This window comes from Miscanthus floridulus, chromosome 5 (genome assembly GCF_019320115.1).
Source record: "Miscanthus floridulus cultivar M001 chromosome 5, ASM1932011v1, whole genome shotgun sequence".
NCBI lineage: Eukaryota > Viridiplantae > Streptophyta > Magnoliopsida > Poales > Poaceae > Miscanthus > Miscanthus floridulus.
Window position 1 is genome coordinate 11,882,260 of NC_089584.1, and position 20,607 is coordinate 11,902,866.

The following is a 20,607-nucleotide window of genomic DNA, read 5'->3' on the forward strand; positions in this document are numbered from 1 at the left end:
CTCAATCACTAAAATAAAATGACTCCTATCATTTATACATTTGCCTTGAGCCTTTTGTTTTTCTCTTTCTTCTTTTCAAGTCCAAGCACTTGATCATCACCATGGCATCACCATCATCATGTCATGGTCTTCATTTGCTTCATCACTTGGAATGTGCTACCTATCTCATTATCACTTGATAAACTAGGTTAGCACTTAGGGTTTAATCAATTTACCAAAACCAAACTAGAGCTTTCACTGTGTCCGGCTGTGACCCGTCTGTCACAACCGCTACCACCTCCACCAGCGTCGCTGGCATCATGACCGGCTACATCGTGCCTACCACGGTCGGCGCCATGAGCACGGTTGGTAGCCCCGACCACTCCATCGCCTCTTCGGTCTGTTGCATGATCTCAGAGTTGGGGAGCGTTCCCTCGGTGAGCGTCGTTTCAGTCGAACGACGCCTCGAGCGCCATCGCATATAGCGGAAGCGCACACAGTCATCAATGGCGCCACCCTCCTCATGTGGGGCAATGGGTGCGAGGAAACCAACCATCCGCCTAGATCTCCACTGCCTGCCATGACTTGTCACCATGTCTTGTCATGGGGCATGCGCACGCCACCTATGGTCCGTCCCCTCAGAAAATGCGCTAGACATTTTGCCTTCCCAAACGGGCCATGACCCATCACAGGTAAGAGGGATACGGAGCTAAAGACTGCTCCTACGGCCCATCTAGGCCTAGGAGTTCAAAGGTTGGCCCACCGATAGGTTTGACAAACCGCTCTGGGCACCTTTAGAGTGAGGGGTGGAAAGGGATGAGCCTGCTAGCGGCCAGTACCTGGGTGCACGAGCGCCGTGGGCAACCCGGCCCACGTTTGAGTCTTGGCCAGATATGATTCATGGTTTTTCCTCAAAGAAAGGCAGAGAGCCCTTGGGACCGGTCGAGCAGACCTGAGAACTATATGGATTGACCGTTGAGAATCTAGAGTCGATCACCAGCTGACCCAAGTCGGACCCCCACGAATGGGATGCCGAGGCCCCACTCGGACTAGCCCGTTAATAGCTCACCAAGCACCATGATTTGTCCTATAGAGGAAAATCATGGCATGGCTCAGCCCTCTTTGTTTTTATTGGAAGAAATGCTTGAGGGAAGATGATCACAAAGATGAGCCGATCCTCGATCGGACCCCTGCTATGGGCGGGGGCTTGAGGAAAGTTAGACTCGCATGGAGACCAAACGCGCGGTCACAGAACGATAGACCCCTATAGGGGTCGAAATCAGGAAAGACCTTTTTCGATCCACCAAATCTCACGGCTATACCCATGAGGGGTCCGATTATGATGAAAGGGAATCACCGTCCTCAGGACACGCCGTGGGCGACAAAAGAAAGTTGAGATGCTCAGAGTCCTCCCATTTTGAAAAGCATCTGAAGGAGTATTCTACTCATCCACAGGCTCAGGGGCTACTATCGGGGATCAATACTAGGGTACCCGAAGAGGAGGAGCTAGTGGTCATCAACATCGATTCATCCGAGCAGTCAAGAGCGTGACTATAGCTTCCAACCGACCCTGAGGCCACTGGGCTCCACCTCGCCCGACCCTGAGGCCACGGGCTTCGCCTCGTCTGACCCCGAGGCCACATGGCTCTGAATCACCCGAACACTGGGGGCGAGCTCTACCTCGCCCGACCTCTAGGTTGGGGGCTCCGCCTCTCCCGGCCTCTGGGTCGGGGGCTCTGTCTCACCCGATCTCTCAGGCGTGGCTCCTAACGAAAGCACATACCACCGCCAACCACTACGGGCTAGAAAGTACAACCTAAGGTCAAACTTCTGGCATCGTGCAGGGAGTGGGCACATCTCAACCTAACCCGTGCTAGCGATATATCATTCCAGGGAACTCACATCACCAACAGTGATGGACGCATGGTCACTATGCTTGCCTACTCCCTATACGGCCGCTGACCAGCACGCTGGTTCATTGCGTCACCCACCGGGGCGAAATGGGACATCACGACCTGCTGACAACGCTAGGGCGTGGCATCAGCAGGTGGACAGGCGCCCGACGTGGAGCCATCCCTATCACCATCTGTAGTGTCGGCAGGACCGCACAAAGGAAAAGAAAGGCCCGATGGTCCTGGAAGCCTTCCTCTCATTGCCTCTTCTTCCCTCTTTCTCTCTGTGTAACATGCTCTTTCCCTTCGTCTATAAAAAGAGAAGCAGGACGTCCTAGGAAGAGGGCGGTTCACGACTCTACATGGTTGTAGACATCAAAACACACGTCCTAACACGTCTTAGGAGCACACGCACATCAGAGAGTTGGGACCTGTCCCTCTCTCGCTCAGTTTGTAACCCCTACTACAAACTTTCAGTGCTAGTAACACGAGCAACAGTGACGAAACTGGACATAGGGACTTTCTGCCTGAACCAGTATAAACCTCGTGTCATCTAAACACACCATCCAAATGAGACGTGCAATAGTAGAAATATACTAGTTGGTAATTTGAAACACCGACACTAGCCTAGATACACTCTTTGTTAAAATAACTAAACTTTAACTAAACATATAATAAAGATATTAATGTTTATGACATTAAAATATGTCTAATGACAAATCTAATGACACTATGTTGAGATTGTGTTCTATATTATAAGACATTTTGATTTTTTTATCCATTACTTTAACCATGCATCAAGACAAGACATAATGTATATTTAAATATATAGTAAAAACTATTGTATCTAGAAAAATAAAAATATTTATAATTTGAATTTAGGAGAATATTTTTTATGGGCAGAGGGAGTAGTTGGTTGCTGGTAATGACAGGCATTGTTTTTATCGTGCTCGTACACGGTCTAAGAGGGTGTTTGGTTCTTTAGTTGCTCCTAAAATTTATGTCACATCGAATGTTTAAATACTAATAAGAACATTAAATATAGATTAATTACAAAATTAATTACATAGATGGAGGTTAATTTGCGAGACGATTTTTTAAGCCTAATTAATATATCATTAGCACATGTTTACTATAAGCACCACGTTGTCAAATCATGGATTAATTAGGCTTAAAAGATTCGTCTCACAAATTAGTCTCAAGTTATGCAATTAGTTTCGTAATTAGTCTATACTTAATATTCTATATATGTATCCAAACATTTAATGTGACAAAAATTTTAGGAGGCACCGCAGTAACCGAACAGGCCTGAGACTCTAAGAGCCGTACATGATAACTGCTTGCATGAATCATGATGAACAAAAACACGTGTGGTCCAAACTCGTACGAGGTACACATAGATATGAGTATTCGAGAGAATAGGTAACATGATGAACAAACACACGTGGTCCAATCGTGTGCAAGGTACATAGGGTAGATCCGTCTGCTTAGTAAAGCTCGCTGGTCTGGAAAGCGAGAAACTTTAACTACCGAATTGATTCCTATAAACTTTGTGCATTAAGACGGTGCTGCACTGCTGCCATGCCACACATGTGACGAGCGTTTCCTTCGTCAAAACTCAACTCTCCGTTCGCGTGTCTTTAAATTCGATTTGATTCATTTCTTTTTTTTATTCGGAATAGTATTTTTCTCTTATAGATTTCTCTAGATTCATCCAAATTTTTCTAATTTTTTTTCAAATTCCTCCGAACGAACGGGGCCTTTGGCACATTTGTAGACATAAAAAACGAACTAGCTCGTAGCAGCAGTTGTGTGGCAAGCCTAAACCACGGCAGCAACCAAACGCCGGCAGCGGAACGCCATAGTTAAGACGTGGCAATCCATGGCATGGTAACAGCATGAACCAAACAAGCTCTTATTAGTATTAGTACTTTCGAGCTAATAATACTCATGCTCTTTTGAAAGAAAAAAAAATTGTACGAGACCACGCCTCGGCGCGCATCATGTATTGTCTTATCTAGCACCTAGGCTTTCCCGTGGCTAGGCGGTCATTTTTGCAGAGAAGAGTGGGTGGAACTTGATTTGTGCATAAAAGTAGGACAAATAGGACATGGATAAAGATGAACTGTGGCCAAAGAACTCATCATCCATGCACGGTATAATGTTAAATTCTTTGTTGCAACATGACGTTCACTTTATTTAACGAGGCACTACAACAACCGAGGACAATGTGAATGCAATTCGATATCCATGTCCTAGTCACGAGGACGAACTAGCTTGACCGCTTGCGTAGGGTCTAGCATTAATAATTGCCATGTGTTGCCATGAACCAACGAATAGATCACTGCGCTTTGATTTTTTTTTCTTCTATTTTACTATGCGTTGGTTCGTCCACTTTGTATATATAAATATATAGTAAAATAGATGTACTAAAAAAAGTTAAAATAATTTATAATTTAGAATGAAAAGATAGTATATAAGATAATTTATTAAAAAGACAGTAATAGTAGACGTCCGGAAAAAGTACCGGCACATATGAACCATCACTATCTCAGGCGGAAAAGACATTTTTTTTAATATAATGATCGGCTGAGGCCTGAGGGCCTCGTAGCACACGGTGCCCAAACGTAGCCTCGGTATGTTCAGCAGGCCCTCGAGCCCAGGCCCCCAAAATCCAAATAGCCCAGCCCCGAACCGAACAACCCACCGCACAAGTGAGTGGTCACAACTCACAACAGAACTGAGTAACTGACCGACCAACCCCCACGAGCAGAAGGATCCGGACGGCCACTGGAACGAGCTCGCCTGTCGTCTCTGCCGGCGCCCCGCCCCGCCCCGCGACGACGACCTCCTCCTCGGCAACTCCTCCTCCGCTCCGCTGCAAAACCACGTCGTCGCCCGCAGGTTCGCGAATCCCAACCTCCCTCTCTCTCTCCTCCCTCAACTGGGCGACCGCTTTTCCGAATCCGTGCCGCCAGTTACTGTTCCATCTTTGGCGCGTGCCTGCCACCCCACCGCCATCACCACCACGCGCTGCTCATGTGGCGTGGCGCAGAGTTGGAGCTCTCCGCAGAGAGAGAGGTGGAGGTGGCGCCTGCCTGCCTGCCTTCCTGCGCTGCGGGCCTGCGGTCTCCTGCAGATTCCCGCACCCACCAGCGCCACCCAAAAAGGCGCACCCCTTTCCGCCGCCCAAATGCGCCTTTTCCTGGATCCCCAAGCCCCGCCGCTGCTCCCTCGTACGCACGCGCGCACCGCGTCGCCCTTTATCTGCTCCCGCTGGGCCGCTGGTCGGCTGCTGAGTCGTCGTCGTTGTTGTTGCTGGGATTGCAGCGTTGGCGGGCCTTGTAGCGAGGAGGGGGTGTGGAGGCGCGGCGATTGTTCGCGGGATGAGCTTCGGCGGCAGCAGCTCCCGCGCATCAGGTACGCCTTGGTTTCATCGCTGTTGTGGCTTCGTTGGTGATTGGTGCACGGTTTCTATTTTATGCCGTTGGGGGTTAAGGTGAAATTGACTTGTAAAGGAATGAATATGCATTGGATGCAGGTGCGAAGAGGCCGTTTGAGTACGGGAGAACGCATGTGGTGAGGCCCAAGGGCACGCACAAGGCCACCATTGTCTGGCTCCACGGCCTTGGGGACAATGGAGCCAGGTATGGAATCCGCCTGCTCAACTCACCTGTACTTTTGAATGCTGTGCTTGTGGAGTTTGGTGTGCTTAGATTAAATAGATGATGACGTAATGAACCATGTCCATAAGCTCGGTACCTTCTCCAGATGTTATGAACCAACTGTAGATAGTGGTAGCGCAGAAAATCTCATGATCCATATCGTATTGTTTGGAATATAAGTTTATCAGCATCAGTTTGTTGTGTGCTTGGAATGTTGAATGCTTGAATCATGTGATCGAGTAAATACTGATGAGGGAGTTAGTGCACCAAAGAAATCACACCATTGTTATTTCTTGACTGTTATGGACATCTCACTATGACTGCTGTGTGTTTTCACATAATGATGCTGGACTGTTGCTTCCTCGAAGGATAGTTCTGTATTATAGAATTTGAAGTTACTGTCACCAATGATGTATTTGTGTTACATTGCAGCTGGTCTCAACTACTGGAAACTCTTCCCCTTCCTAATGTAAGTTAGGATATAGATTCCAAATATGCAATGGTTTAATTTCTTGTGGTGGTTTAACCTTGCATCTTGCTGCTGAAATTCAATACGATATTTCTTTGTGTATCTTTGCTCTGCTCAGATAAAATGGATATGCCCCACTTCACCTTCAAGACCTGTGTCAGTGTTTGGCGGGTTCCCCTCCACAGCATGTAGGTTTTTTTGTTATCTACATGTTTCTCCCTGCTTAAGAATGTTATCAGATCCTTTCATAATTGATGTCTGTCTTATACGTAATACATGTTTACTCCTGTGCCATTTCTGAATTTTCAGGGTTTGATGTTGCTGATCTTTCTGAGGATGCTCCTGATGACATTGAGGGGATGGATGCCTCAGCAGCACATGTTGCGAAATTTATTGTCAACTGAACCTGCTGACAGTATGGTTCCCATCCCCCCTCCCTTTCTTGTTTGATGAGATAACTTGGTTGTTTGTTTATTTTCTTCAGCCCATCTTAGCAAGATTGCTCATATTGCTTTTGTTGTTTTTTTGGTACCTGCTGTTCCATTATGAGGCGTGCTTCTTAAATATGTTCTATCCACTTTGTGAAACTTTGTTTTTTTTTCCCTTCTAAAGAGCATGTGTGTGCTCTCAGAAACAGGCTATTCTAACATGTTAATTTGGCTGACTAAAAAAAAAAACCTTCGATCTTTTCCATGAACATTGAACTATCTTGGTAATCTATGGTGCTCCAATCTCCATTGCAGTCAAACTTGGTGTTGGTGGCTTTAGTATGGGTGCTGCTACTGCTCTGTACTCTGCAACTTGCTTTGCTCATGGAAAATATGGGAATGGCAATCCATACCCTGTGAACCTAAGTCTTGCCGTTGGTCTTAGTGGCTGGCTTCCATGTGCCAGGTTTGTCCTATTCCTATGATATTGTGTGGTATATGTTTTAGTGAAACTGCTTGGGTTTTTGTTGATGTACATGATTTCTGGTCATCCAGGACCTTGAAGAACAGAATTGAAGCCTCACCAGAGGCTGCACAAAGAGCTTCATCAATACCTCTTTTGCTCTGTCATGGAAAAGGTGCATATCTGTTGTGTATCTTAACGTGCCAAATTTCTATCATAGTTCTATGCTTGGCTTGATATAAGCATCTTTGTGTGCCGGGAGGGTTCTAAGTTCCAACATTCGACCAGGAGACAGTATGGGGTTTGTTATCATGATAAACCAAGTTTTGAATATGACATGCATTGTTATCCACTGTGAAGAAACGGGGGCTAGCTAATGAGTCCATCTTGCTTGTAACACTTCAAATCAACACTAGCCATGTGTGCGAACCATATCATATTGCAATGCAAAACTACTATATCTTGTCTTGGTCTGGCTAGCCTAGACCACCATCCATGATCCATTAGAAAACAAGCTGTTGTATTTCTGCTGATGGTAGTAGCCTCTCTAGTGCAAATGCAACTGTGCAAAGCAGGAATGACCATACACGTTTCTAAAAATTTAGGATGATAACGGCATAACTGTTTTTTCCTGTAGCAGATTTAATGGTCCTTTGAAATGTTTGGGTTGTTTTTGTGCAGCATGCTTGAAATTCAAAGAGTGCTGCCTTGTTTATACTTGTAGTTGTGCCTATCAAAAAACTTGTGTCACTTTCTTCTCTTTGTATGTTAGAGCTAACAGGACCACAATACTTAAATGATATAAATTTGATTTCATGACGCATAAGGAAAACACTACTAGTACAAAGTCAGTCAGTCCTTTCTTCTTTTGAAACGTGTAAAAGTTCTTTCTGATGATCCATAAATAAAGGACAAATTGCCACCTTCAGTAACTTATGTTCCACTTCAATATTTTATGCAGCTGATGATGTAGTTCTGTACAAGCACGGGGAGAGATCTGCTGATGCCTTGAAGGCAAATGGCTTCTCCAATGTGCTGTTCAAGTCATACAATAGGTTTTATATCTCCCCAATTCAGCTACGCTTCACTTAAGTTGCAGTTTTCTATATTTCTGTTCTCATGACGATTACTCTCCTTCTTGAAGTCTTGGGCACTACACTATTCCAGAGGAGATGGATGAAGTTTGCAAATGGCTCACAGCAAATTTGGGGCTCGTCACTAAGTCATCTTGACTGGAAAATGTTGCGAGAAAGATAGCGGTGGCGGTGTCCAAATAATACCGGTGTCTGTTCCAGGGAGGTAAATGGTTTAATAGCAAATTTGGGCTTGGGTATACGGCCATGTTCTAGCTTTTCTTCATGCAGACGTGTCTGCGAATGATGTACGCTTATAATTTCCATATTTTGGTCTACGTCGATTTGGTTGTGGTACGGATAATGTTTGTTTCAAATATCCTATTTTCCGATTTGGAATTGTGATCTTTTGCTTTCTCCGTGTCTGGCCTGCCTGTACTTGGATCATTTTGTTTACGATTGCAGGCCGGGTGGGTTGATAGCGTAGCCCGTCTGTTCGCCCCGCAAAATTTATCTTCGTGGCTATTGTGGCCCAGCTGCGATTTCTTTGTGGCTCAACGTCTTTCAACCCGCCGAGCCTGTTGAACAATAGAGAAGAGAAAACTATTAGAACCCGCGTCTCCAGAACCCTACCGCTAGTGTCTCACGATAGTCTGGCATTGGGCGGAGGCTCTACGGCTGTTCCTCCACGACGACTAGTGGCCCACAGCTCGAGGCCATCATCGTCGTCACAACTGCCACGCGCGCCTCATCCTCGAGGTCCCCGATGACGAGGCAGACGAGGAATCCGACGACGACACCGGCGACGAGTTGCCCCTACGGCCGATGAGCTGCTTCCACAAGGCCTGCATCGACGTACGTATCGTATGTATTTTTTAGTGAAGAGATCGATTTGTCATTTGAGAGCTATAGCTAGCAAGCTAACTGCACATGCATGGATCGATGGGCGCCTTCGTGGCGCTCGCCACACTCCAATCGATGGGCGCCTTCGTGGCGCTCGCCACACTCCAGGACGGCACCGACAAGGTCAACTGGTTCGTCGTTGTGCCGGTCATGCGCCCGTTATTATGATCTTGTTCCTATACCTTGTAGCTTTCTTTCACTTGTTGGCCACCGGATATTTGAGGGATGCTGTGTGTGCGGCAGGCCCTGCGGGTTTTGCAGCTAAGTATACTATGTCCACGGAAGGCTTGTCCCGCAAAGTAGATAGCTTATGACTGACCGCAAACTCGCTAATAAACTTTATGGCAAGCGATGCGGGTTAGTGGCCGGCCGCGAACCAACCCGCCTGCAAGCTTAATTTTGTTTGTCTATTGTATAAAAAAAACCATCGCTACTCCCTTGCCGTTACGGTTGCATAGATGACTGCTGTGTAAACTATAAACGCAAGCACAAACGAGTACGAGTGTGGTACATCTCTGCATGCAGATGAGCTCTGGTGGAACAAAGCAGTAGATATTTTAGAGTAGGGCAATGCAATCAGAGTTGCTGTCAAAAAAGAACGAAACATAGAGCGTATAAGCATGTCACATACTAATTACATGTTTCAACAGCATCCGTTCAGTTAAAAAAAGCAACTTAAAGCACCCAAGCTCAAGCTAAGGCAGGCAGCTAGATGCATAAAAGAACAGCGTCAAGCATTGGCATTTATTCATCAAGAACAAGCAGTTGAGCCTTGAGTGGATCTTCCATCACAACTGGCAAGAACAGAACAAAACAGAGAACACACTCAAATCCGAAGCCAAAGAAAGACAATGCAAGATAACCTAAAATCTTCTGAGAAAGAACATACATCCGGTCTGAGAAGTTTGCACCACAAATACTGCTACTTGTTTCATGAAGAACCACTTTGTTCTCCTTTTTGTGCAATATCGCCAAGCAGTTCCTTCAGTTCACCCTTCTGAAGAAAATTGTCAAGAAAAATTCAGTATTAGTTTAACGCTATCTGGATCATACAGTAACTAGATTAAAACCAGCGATTATGAGCTCACTTGCCTGATGCATGGTGAGTATGATATCAGATCCCCCAACAAACTCTCCTTTGATAAATATTTGTGGAAACGTAGGCCAGTTACTGCACAAATAAAAGAAAGTAAATACTGAAACTTATAAAGTGTAAGCACTAGCTGAATCTGGCATAAGTAGTAGCTGAATGATGCATCATACATAATCTATCTCAGATTCATATATCATAGTACAATGCAATTCAACTAAACAAAAGTGCTTCTGGAACAGGAAGATAACATCATTATACAGGGCAGACTATAATCACTACTGACTACTGGTTTATTTTGACATGATATTCTCTGACCAAACCAAACGTCAATATGAACTTGGTAACCGAACTCATTTTGCTACTTCTAATTTTTTTTTAGTAATCAGCTTTAAGAAATGATCAGTTCAGTTTTTTTTTTCCCTTATTTCTTTCAGAAATCATTAAGTTGCCTGTCCTCTCTGCTCTTTAGGTTGACCTAAAAAACATTTCGGCCCGTTTGGGAGGCTTCTCCCGAAATAGCCCTAGCTTCTAGGGAATCTTGTACACTGTAGCAAGAAGCCACTTATCTCTCCTAGAAATGAACTGGAAGTCAGTGAAGCTAGAAAAAAATGGCTTCACAGCTCTGGCTCCTCTGGGTAAAGGTTTACCCAGAGCCAGGAGAAGCCCTCCCAAACAGGCCCTCTTCCTTTATCAACACTGAGATAATCCATCCCAGGCCAGTTCTCTTACCCTTTCGAGACACAAGCTGTTACTACAGAATATCTAACAACACATAATGTTATATGAAGATACTTACCTGTATGCTTTAACACTCTCTTTGAGCTTGAGATCTGAAAGAATATCTCTAGCACTGATGGGGACACCTGCAATAGACAAGATTTGCCTTCAGAATTTAAAGAGCAAACTGATTATCAAATATCAATTGCATTTCAAACAATCAGCACTTATAGCAAACTTACCATATTGCTGGAGGACCTTCACTGCTAATGCACTGAATCCACACCTAGGAGCATCAGGATAACCCTTCATATAGATGACGACAGGGTGCTCCTTGACATCCTGCCAAAGTGTTTATTGTGGAAAACTAAGCTTCAGATTTGACTGATTATATACTTGTGTCAAAGTAAAACTCTTTAATCAGAATCGTTCTGAAAGATTATTAATATAAGAATGTATACCTGAGCAACAATGTCACTGAAAGACATGTCTGAACTTTTGCTCGTTGGCTGAAAATCTTGATGTGTATCATGATCAGCAGCTACTCGTGTTGTCATTGAGTCCCCATTTGCATTAGGAGCACCACCAAGACCTGATGAGTAGTACATAAACTGCTGGATAGCTGGTCGTGACACAGCCTGCAAAATTCCAGTTATCATGCAAAAAGAAAAGGATACAGGACAAAAATTAGAAGGTAAACACAAACAGAAAAAAAAAACAGCATAAACCTCAGTATGCACAATCTTAAAATGGGCAAAGTGATAAACTCATACAATATGTGTCACACATTCAGACAAGAGATAAAAAATGTACTCCTTACGAATTCCCTAATGATTCATTATCAACTAGGGCACAGAGAAAGGACATAGAAGGGGTTGGGTGGTTCTTTATCAAGTAGGGCACATAAGGTGGCTTAACGCTTATACTAAGTCACACAGGATACGAGTTCCTGATGATTCATAATGTGCAGCATACAAAGCACATAGAATAGGTTGATTTTCCTTTTTCAAATACAGTTGTAGAAAACCAGAAAGTTGCTACCAGGGAATGATGTTTACTAATTACTAGACCAAAACCAACTTAGAAGTCAAGATAGTGACAACAAATTACATCTAATGCCAAACCTAAAAAAGTTGTGGTCACATCCCATTAGTATTCTCATTAGATGGAACATAGGATGCATTTGCCTCATGGAGACCATGAGGCAACACTGATGGAAATAGATTCCAGCTTACTGATGAAGCAACATAAATGTTAAAAGCATATATATTATTAGATGTTAGAAACTGGCTACATGTATTAGGTGCACTACAGTCCAGAAACTACTGATATACAGTTGCTCAATTGCCCATTAAAATCTCAGAATTAAAAACAATTCGCTGGACTGAAAATTTTGCAGAGTATATTACTCAACCGCACAAGTAGAAACTCATAATAGAGAGACTGCACAAAAATCATGTGAATCCAATTCCGAACCCCTGACCAAGTGCGCAAAACTCATGTGAATCCAATTCCATACCCCTGACGCACTACACTGAACCAGAAGGAAATAGGTGCGAAACTAAACTCCGCCAAACAATCTCACCATGGTATTATCGTTTAGTGATAGACAAAGATGACATAAAACCGTCAATGTCAGGAATGGGAATAAGTGCCTTACAGCTGATGTCGATGCGCGGGACGATCTCATAAGTCCCCTCACGAGGGCGGTGGAGAGTAATCTCGCCATGGTACCCTGCAGCGAAAAACACAGCAACAAACACCGCGATTAAGCAGGGGATCCAGCAATCGAACCGAAAATTCAACATCTAAACCCCACTCAGAAATAACGAACTCGCGCTACACGGAAGGTAAGAAGGGAACAAGCAGCTGCCCCAAAACCCTAGAGAATGTCTGGTCAGTCGAAAGAGTTATCAACAGATAATTTGGTCCAATTCCACCGATAAAAACTCCACCCCCACCGAACTGGTGATGGCGCGGATTATCCCGCCGCCCGACGACACAAGTTGAGGAGAAGGAGGCCGTGCCGTGGTCGGATGCGAGGAGACACGGGTGCAGTGCACCAAAGAAGTGTGGAACTAGGAGAACACTAACCGAGACGAGATCGACGACGAGGAAGAGTGGGAGGGGAGGAGGCGCCGCCGCGGGCGGGAGACGGCGGCGAGCGGCGAGCGGCGAAGGTCGAAGAAAGGGAGTAGGCGAGAACCTGCAGCTACAGGCCTACAGCGGAGAGGCCAATCGAACTTGTCGTTCTCCTTTGTAGCGGGCTTAGCATGGGCACGGCCCAGTGTAGCCTTTCATCTCTTCTCTTTAGAGGGGGTGTTGTGTAGAAGCCCAATTTGGTGAGCCCGGGGACGGTCACTTTACTTTTGGAAGAGAATCCGACAACGGCCCAACTTGGTGAAGAACGTGTTTTTTTTTTTTTTGAAACCGAAGAACGTGTTCTTTTGGAAGAGAGGGCGGTGGCTGCGCGCATCGGCGATCAGATCTCGCAGCGGGCGTTTCCTGTGGGCTTCCTGCCTGGCTGCCCCAAGATACCCGGCCCCCGGGAGGTCGGGAAGTACAGGAGAGCACTTCTTATTTACAACATGCATGCATCCTGGTCGTTGATTTGCTGACAATCAAATGTATTTGCACTTCCGGCACTGCAGGTTGTTCTTACACACACGTGATGTGTAGATTGGTCATTTGCCAGCGGAAAAGGTAAAGGTTGCAGAATGTGGCTAATGATTCGCATGTGCTTTGTATGCTGCTGGGTAATTTTACCTATGAATGGTACTGTAAAAGAGAGCGTGTTGAGAAAATCTCTCTAAACAAGCGCTTGTGTTAAGTGTTGTAATTTTTTGGGAGGAAATCAAGCTCACAAATTTGAATAACTATGAATGGACAATTAAGTTGACATTTCAAATTTCCCCGTAGTCCAACTGCCAATCTGAAACCCTTGCATCCCCCCTATTCTTTTTAACCGATTCTGCATTTATTTGATATACTTTTTTCATATACTAGGTAAATGCCCGTGCGTTGCAACGGGAACACATAATACCACGATAACATATGTATGAGCGTGTGTTATACTGTTATCTAAAATAGATACCGCAATCATAATGTTCCAATCAATATTACATAAGTCTTCACGAAAGATAGATAATTAAAATATAACTCTAAATTTGAATGCAAAACTAAAACATCAACTTCAATTGTCGCATCACTTCGTGCCTACGATACGCGAAAGATAAGCTTACCCTTCTTTAGGAATCAAGTACTACGGAAAGATAATCATAACGCAAGTTTGTGTTTCATAATACATGTTTTAGAATCTATTCTACAATTAAGAATCTAATATCTCAATAGTTCGACTAAGAGAACGTGCTTTGCACGAATACCAAGCTGCAGTTAGTCACCAATCAATAATGATCTAGAAGATTTTCTAGTCCAAGATGCGGCGTCTGACTTCTTGCAGCTGAAACATGCAGATGGCTAAAGCTGTAGTTAGAAGTATCTTGCACATAAGTTGTTTGTTAATTTTTAAAGTTAAAGTACCATTTGATATCCTAAAAAAATATATTGCAGTATTGTGTTCTCCTTACCTATTCACACAGGTTGATACGACGAGTTAATATGGAGCTAATCATTATTCTCGGTGTCAATTGTGTTTTCAATGTCGGTTGCAACGTCACCATCTACAAACAAGTTGCATGTTATTTTAGATTATTAATATTAATCACACAGGCATTACAGGTAGTGTGACATAATAAAGCTAAGAATGTCACCTATAGATAGTTTATCGTTTTTAGAATTGGCTTTTTCTTGTGATATGCTTCACGTCGCTTTCTATTAATTTCGCTCCGTTGTTCTTCAGTTATTGCCGTACGACGCTCCACAAGCCTTGCTCTATCCCTTTGCCTTTTAAGTTCCTGAGGATCGGAGACTTGTGTAAGTGAATTAGATCCACTTTCAACACCTGCTTTTTATAGAAGACAGATTTAACATCATTAATTATCAGATGTTAAAATTTTTACATACATATACACATCGACATCAGTATTTACCTTCATTTATCTGGTTTGACAAGTCTCTCAATGGCATGCGACAACTGTGATTTTCATTAGGCTCCATGCAGGAAAGAGGTCTAAAAATACATGAAGACAATTTAAAAAAAAAAAGAAAATAGTCTTTTAGATATAGAAATAACGATCTTCTAAAAATGTGATCGTTCTTACAGTTGTAAACAATAAACTGTGAAACCAAAGCGGCTATAAATTTTTTCATGCTAGCAAGTTAAACAAAGTGATGACATATTTTCTCAAACGATAAACAAAATGATGATATACCCTATTTTGCTAAATTAGAAATAATATTTTATGCATGTACCTATGCACTCATATGTACATGTGATCAGTCTGAGAATTGTCTAATACTCATAGGTTTAATACTGTACCTCTACACATTTGAAACACGTAATTTCTGATTCCGGTTAGATTGAAAGAAAGTAGGTAAAAGTATAAATATGTGCGGTTATTACATTAAAATGATCAAAAGACTAATGGATCATATATGAGAATCTTTTTTACCTTCAGTATAAACTCCCTCTGTTTATTAGGTTTAGGAGGGTTAGGGGGGCAGAGAATCGAACCTCCTTGTCTTCAAAACAAAGTAACTTTAGTACCTAAAAAGTTGACAAAAAAATGAGGATCTAAACAACACCATAGATTTCAAACCTACCCATCCCCAACCATAGAAAAGCATGGCTAAATCTTTTATTTTTTAGAGGTGGTTGCAATAGCCGGGGCAGATGAGTTATATTAACAACTACCAATTTGCCAGTGATCACAAGTTTGAATTAAAATCAATTTCAGCAGAGAAGACTTATTGCAGTCATCAGAGCCTTTCCCTAAGGGGAGGCCTCAACAACCAGTTTTCTATCGTGCTTCGATCATTAGGTGTTGTTTGTGACCACTGTCCCAACGGACCTATTAAGATGACACGAGCGATCCGTATTTACATATCATCAAGGCAACTCTATGAACTTGCAAGTAAATAGCAACAGGTGTTCAGGAAAAAAAGTTTTGTTCCACTTAGTTTTTTCATGCCCAATACCTATGTACGAGCAAATTTTGTGGGCAAAAGAAATGAAATGTGGTTTGCATGGTAGAATGAGGACTGAATTGGCGATCATCAGGCAGTGCAAAAAGCTCAAAATTCCAACCAAAATGGATGGACTAAAACCAAACAAAATCACTGCAAATTACCCAAACAGCACGACATATGTTCTTGTTCAAACAAATAAGCTCACTCTGAACTATCCAAAATACACTAAATCTAAAGCATTGCCATATTGTAGAGATAGAAAAAAAGAAAAGGAGCACATTTAGCTTCCAGTTGAGTAGTTGACCATGGTGTAATAAAAAATATAATTATAAACATTATGGTCTCGATAACCGATCATGCAAAAGGGAGACTATTCTAATTTCATAAACATCTTTAGAAAATTGTCAACAACTAACAGGATGTTTATTAGAATGTCTATATAAAAAACAAAACACTGACAGGTCCATGAACCACGGATTGGCGGTGTGGTGTGTGAGCGGTCCACCATGGACTGAGTCCATGCTAAAGGGTATGGGTCCTTGTATTTCCAATGTATTTCCTCTTTTATTCTTCTGAAGGAAAATGGCAAGAAAGTGTGGACATGTCATCCTGATGTCATCAAGCTAACAAGCTAGGAACGCTCGTGCAAAGCAGAGCACGGAACAGAGCATGCTGTGCATAGTGCCTTGCGCGCGCGTGCGTGGAGAAGGAGCGCAGGGGTGCGGGGAAGCTCACCTGCGGCTTACCAAGGGCGGAGGAGCAAGGCCGGGACTGGTTGTTCCCCGGAGCGAGCTCACACCCGGCAATGGCGGTGCGGCATAGGAGTTCGCGGGCGTGATGCTTGTGCTGCCTAGCTGGTAGTGGTGGGCTGGTGGTTCACGCTAAGGAGCTTGGCTGCTCGCCATGATCACCAATCTATTGCAGGCGTCGTGGACTACAGGTGGTGAGATCAGTGATCTATTGCAACAGACATCGGAGCGGCGTCCTGATTCCACGTGCCTGGCGTGTGTCAGCGGCGGTGGAGACCTGAGCCCACGGTAGTGCAAAGCAGCAGCATCAGTGGGGAGGGCGCGGCGCCATAGAGACTTGAGCGGGGCGATTCGGCGACGGCTTCGCTGGTTGTCGTCATCCGTGTGCTTCTACTAGGATTAGCCGTGGTCGTCTTCGCCCATATGTTGTTGTTAGGATTTGGGTTTGGGTGTTCCATTTTGCATAGCTGGAAAGGGAAGACAGATGGGGATATAGGGTCCTGGTGACGTACCTAGTGGGTGCTCGTCGCTAGCTCGATGTCGTGACAGGGTACGCCAGCGTTAGTGGTCAGGGCAGTGAGGTGATGGATGCTCCAGTGGCATCGAGGCGATGGGGACAAGATGGGGCGTCGAACGGGGCCGGTACGGGGAAGGACATGGACAGGGCACGATTGAACGATGGTGTTGATTGGCGGATGACGTGTGCGATGGCGAAGGTGGTGCGAGGGCCAGGCACGAGGAGGAGAGGATGCGGTGCCGTGTGACTACAGAGTGCCAGGGAGGTCGCGGTGCAGGTGACGGTGCAGTCTCACGTGATTGGCGGCGTGGGGTGATCGCGGAATTGATCACGATTGTTACGGGAATTGATTTTTGCCTTCTTGATTTGCTGCGACTGTTATGGAGATTGAGCTGATCGTATGGAGCGAGTGCGCATTGCCTTCCTGATCTGATCGCATGGAGCGGCTTTGGTGTCGCACCTGTGGACGGAATAGATATGAATGTTTTAGTTGTAGAGATGAAGAATCATAAACACGTTTGTGATTCTTAAGACCTACATTACTCTCTGTTGTGTTTTTGGAACTTATTACTACCTTTTCCTTCACATCTTCTTAATAACGATTAGCAGTGTTCATATCTTTTAGTTACTCACAATTCTACAATTCTAACACTGTTTATCATTGTGTATATACATTGACTAGATAGTGTGCCCGTGCGTTGCTACGGGATAACTAACAATTTATAGTAAAAACACACGGATCACACGATTAGATAACAATACCGTAAAAATTAAATACCAACGTTAAAGTGACAGTTAATCCAAAAAGCATAGTTTGTGAAATTAACAGTCATGGAGAGCGCAGCGTCATAGGCTCACAACTCTATTGTATAGACTTTTCCGTGATGCGGCTAGGATCATGCCCGTGCGTTGCAACGGGAACAAGATAATGCCATGATAATTTAAATTCGATCGTGCGTTGTATTATTAAAAAAATGATTTCGACCGTGACGTTTGCAACAATCCGTTTGTAGCCTATAATTGTAATTTTGGATGGAGACATTTATTTAAATACCCATGCATCTCCTACTCACAACAATCACAAACCGTATTTGTAGTTACATATATAGTTTTTTAGTTTAGTGCCCATACTTTGCCTGAATACCGGCCGCTCCAACAAATCACCCGACCTCTCACAACCCGGAGGTGAAAGCCTGCAGTGCGGTGAAAGCCTGTAGTACCATGAAAATTAATCACTCAATTTCCGCTCATTGATGCCTCCTTATGTACTATCGTCATTCTACAAAACCATGAAAAGCCTCATGAAGGAAGCCTCATGTTAACAACAAAAATAAGCCTTTTGCAGATGATGGCATTCCGAAGGAAGAAAAAGATTGGTATCAAACAATCCCTACTAAACCTCGAGCCCAACACAAGGCCTTAACCTAAGCCTAACAGTCAACAAGCTACTAATGGCAGTTAGGAATGACACAAAAAGGGTGGAGGAGGTTGAAGAAGGGGTTTTGTGTGCGACTATCTTAGGTTATCATGCACATAATATAAAAAATATGCACCATTTTTGCCATGCATGGTCTGGACACTATACCATGAGTACAATCATTTTCAATTTATGTGGAGGACCAGATATTCAGATTATCAGATGAGTAGAAAAGCACTGAAGCACCCAAAAAGAAACTCCTTTGCCTACAATGTGAGAAAACATTGCATCCATATATTCGCTACCAGTAAAGCAGATAATCAGTACTCATCATAGGAAATCTCCAACCAAAAGTTTATCTCCACTCTCCCAATTTCAAAAAAGAAAAACCTCACTCAATAGCCTTAAAGAAAATTATACCACAAACCTTGATTGATGGTTCAACTTCTCTTAGCCTATGCTTGTCCAGATGTTTGAATCACGTTATGCAACATAAGTCAATTCCATATGAGTTCAGTAAGATCTCTTTCAGCAACCTTCTCAATTCCCTACAATGAGTACTGTAGCAGTTCACAAATTGCTAATCCATCATCAAACATAGGAAACATATGTAGTCTAAAAGTGAAAAGGAGTACAATTTTTCTACCTTTTTCTTTACAAACAGGAGAATGTATAAACAAGTACTCCATCTCAAATAAATTAGCAACGCATACACTGAAGGTAGCTGTAAACCAAGAAAAATAATATAATTCTTGTTGCATTGGTCCTGTCATTATGACTATTTCTTTTGCCCTATGAGATAAAATCCAAACTGATTTTTTTCGACTGCATTTGTAAAGGAACAAAAGTCAATATATACATCACAACCTGATTTGACTTCAATGGTAGTAGTAAAAATAGAGAAACCTGATCTCAATGGTAGTAGTCAATATATATATTAGAGTTCTTCAACTGCGGTTACCAGTAAATAGTACCGATCAAGTACCTGTAAACGCACAATTGAATCAAATAAATAACCTTTTTGAATATGCATTTATTGTACCAAGAACGAATTGGTCCAGGGATGGGAGCAGATTGAAACCCCTGGCGCCGTTCATCTCCTCCGGCACCTCCTCTAGCGAGGCGAGGAATAGATCGGAACCCCGAGGCAGACCAAGCTCGCGCACGGATTGATCCAGGGATTGGTGGACTAGGAGAGTAGATTGATCTGTGCACCCTGAGCGGCGCAAACCCTAGCAATGGATAGAGAAACAGGAGGCGAGGGGTGGGAGCTTTACCGGCATAGGAGTTGGCAACGTCGATGAAGCCATGATGAAGGCTCGTTGTGCCTTAGTGGATCTGCGCCGCCACGCGATGGGCCACCATGGCCGCTGAAAGGTCCTTGTTTGGTTTTGGTAATTGAGTGATAACTTAGGTGGACTAATTGTGTTTATATGAGATACACAGGTGATTAGTCCACATGTACATATGTGTGAGCAACATATGCCATGAAGGTGAAAATGGCTTGGAGATGTTGCAAAGCTCACACATGTGATGATGAAAGAGCTTAAATGCACATGAGACATGACATTGAGTCATGTGATCAAGGTGGAGAAGATCAAGACAATACTTGGCTTGATGGACCGGTTGCAAGCGTGAAGGGAAAGTCGAAGGCTTTGGAGTGATGGACCGCATTGCGGTGAAGCTTGAGCAAGACTTGGCACCGATGGACGATGGCAACAGTGAAGAGCAAGTAAAGTCAAGATCGATGAACCAATATGATCATGTGATGATATGAAGTGAATCATATCATTGTTGATCGTGTTGGTGCATGTGTTGCATCAACATTGGAGGAGATGGAATGGAATGCGCAAGGCAAAGGTATAACCTAGGGCATTTTATTTCACCGGTCATAGATGTGTAGAGAAGTTTATGACTGGGTTTAGGATAGATGGCCGTACTATCAAGAGGGGCAAACTTGTTTGCATAACGGTCATCTAGTGCCACTTGAGTGAGCTAACTTTGCATCGTCGCTAGGATCGAGTGGCGTGGCAAGTTGAGTGGCTAACATCCTTTAGGAAATGATTGTGAAAAGCTAACACACATACACATGGTGGTGTACACTTAGTGGTGTTGGCACATTTACAATAGAGATGGAGTTGGAGTTGATGTGGA

The 20,607-nt window shown here is 43.7% G+C and overlaps 1 protein-coding gene and 1 pseudogene across 1 annotated transcript; one reads left to right on the forward strand and one right to left on the reverse strand.

Annotated features, from left to right (window-relative positions):
• Window positions 1-4,579: 4,579 nt before the first annotated feature.
• On the forward strand, window positions 4,580-8,363 carry LOC136451528 (uncharacterized; annotated as a pseudogene).
• Window positions 8,364-9,363: 1,000 nt separating this feature from the next.
• LOC136451530 (monothiol glutaredoxin-S4, mitochondrial-like) lies at window positions 9,364-12,924 on the reverse strand. Its single transcript, XM_066452223.1, has 8 exons — window positions 12,777-12,924; window positions 12,343-12,417; window positions 11,144-11,320; window positions 10,925-11,024; window positions 10,762-10,828; window positions 9,965-10,043; window positions 9,762-9,869; window positions 9,364-9,666 (listed from the first exon to the last, which is right to left on the reverse strand). The coding sequence occupies exons 2-7, from the start codon at window positions 12,409-12,411 to the stop codon at window positions 9,804-9,806; spliced, it is 558 nt and encodes a 185-aa protein (XP_066308320.1). The 5' UTR covers window positions 12,412-12,417; window positions 12,777-12,924; the 3' UTR covers window positions 9,364-9,666; window positions 9,762-9,803.
• Window positions 12,925-20,607: the final 7,683 nt, after the last annotated feature.

Coding starts and splice junctions, on each gene's coding strand:
- LOC136451530 (XM_066452223.1), bottom strand. CDS start 12,411: ATGGCGAGATTACTCTCCACCGCCCTCGTGAGGGGACTTATGAGATCG. Junction 10,044..10,761: donor GAGAGTGTTAAAGCATACAG/GTAAGTATCTTC, acceptor TTATTTGTGCAG/TAACTGGCCTACGTTTCCAC. Junction 9,870..9,964: donor TCATACTCACCATGCATCAG/GCAAGTGAGCTC, acceptor AATTTTCTTCAG/AAGGGTGAACTGAAGGAACT.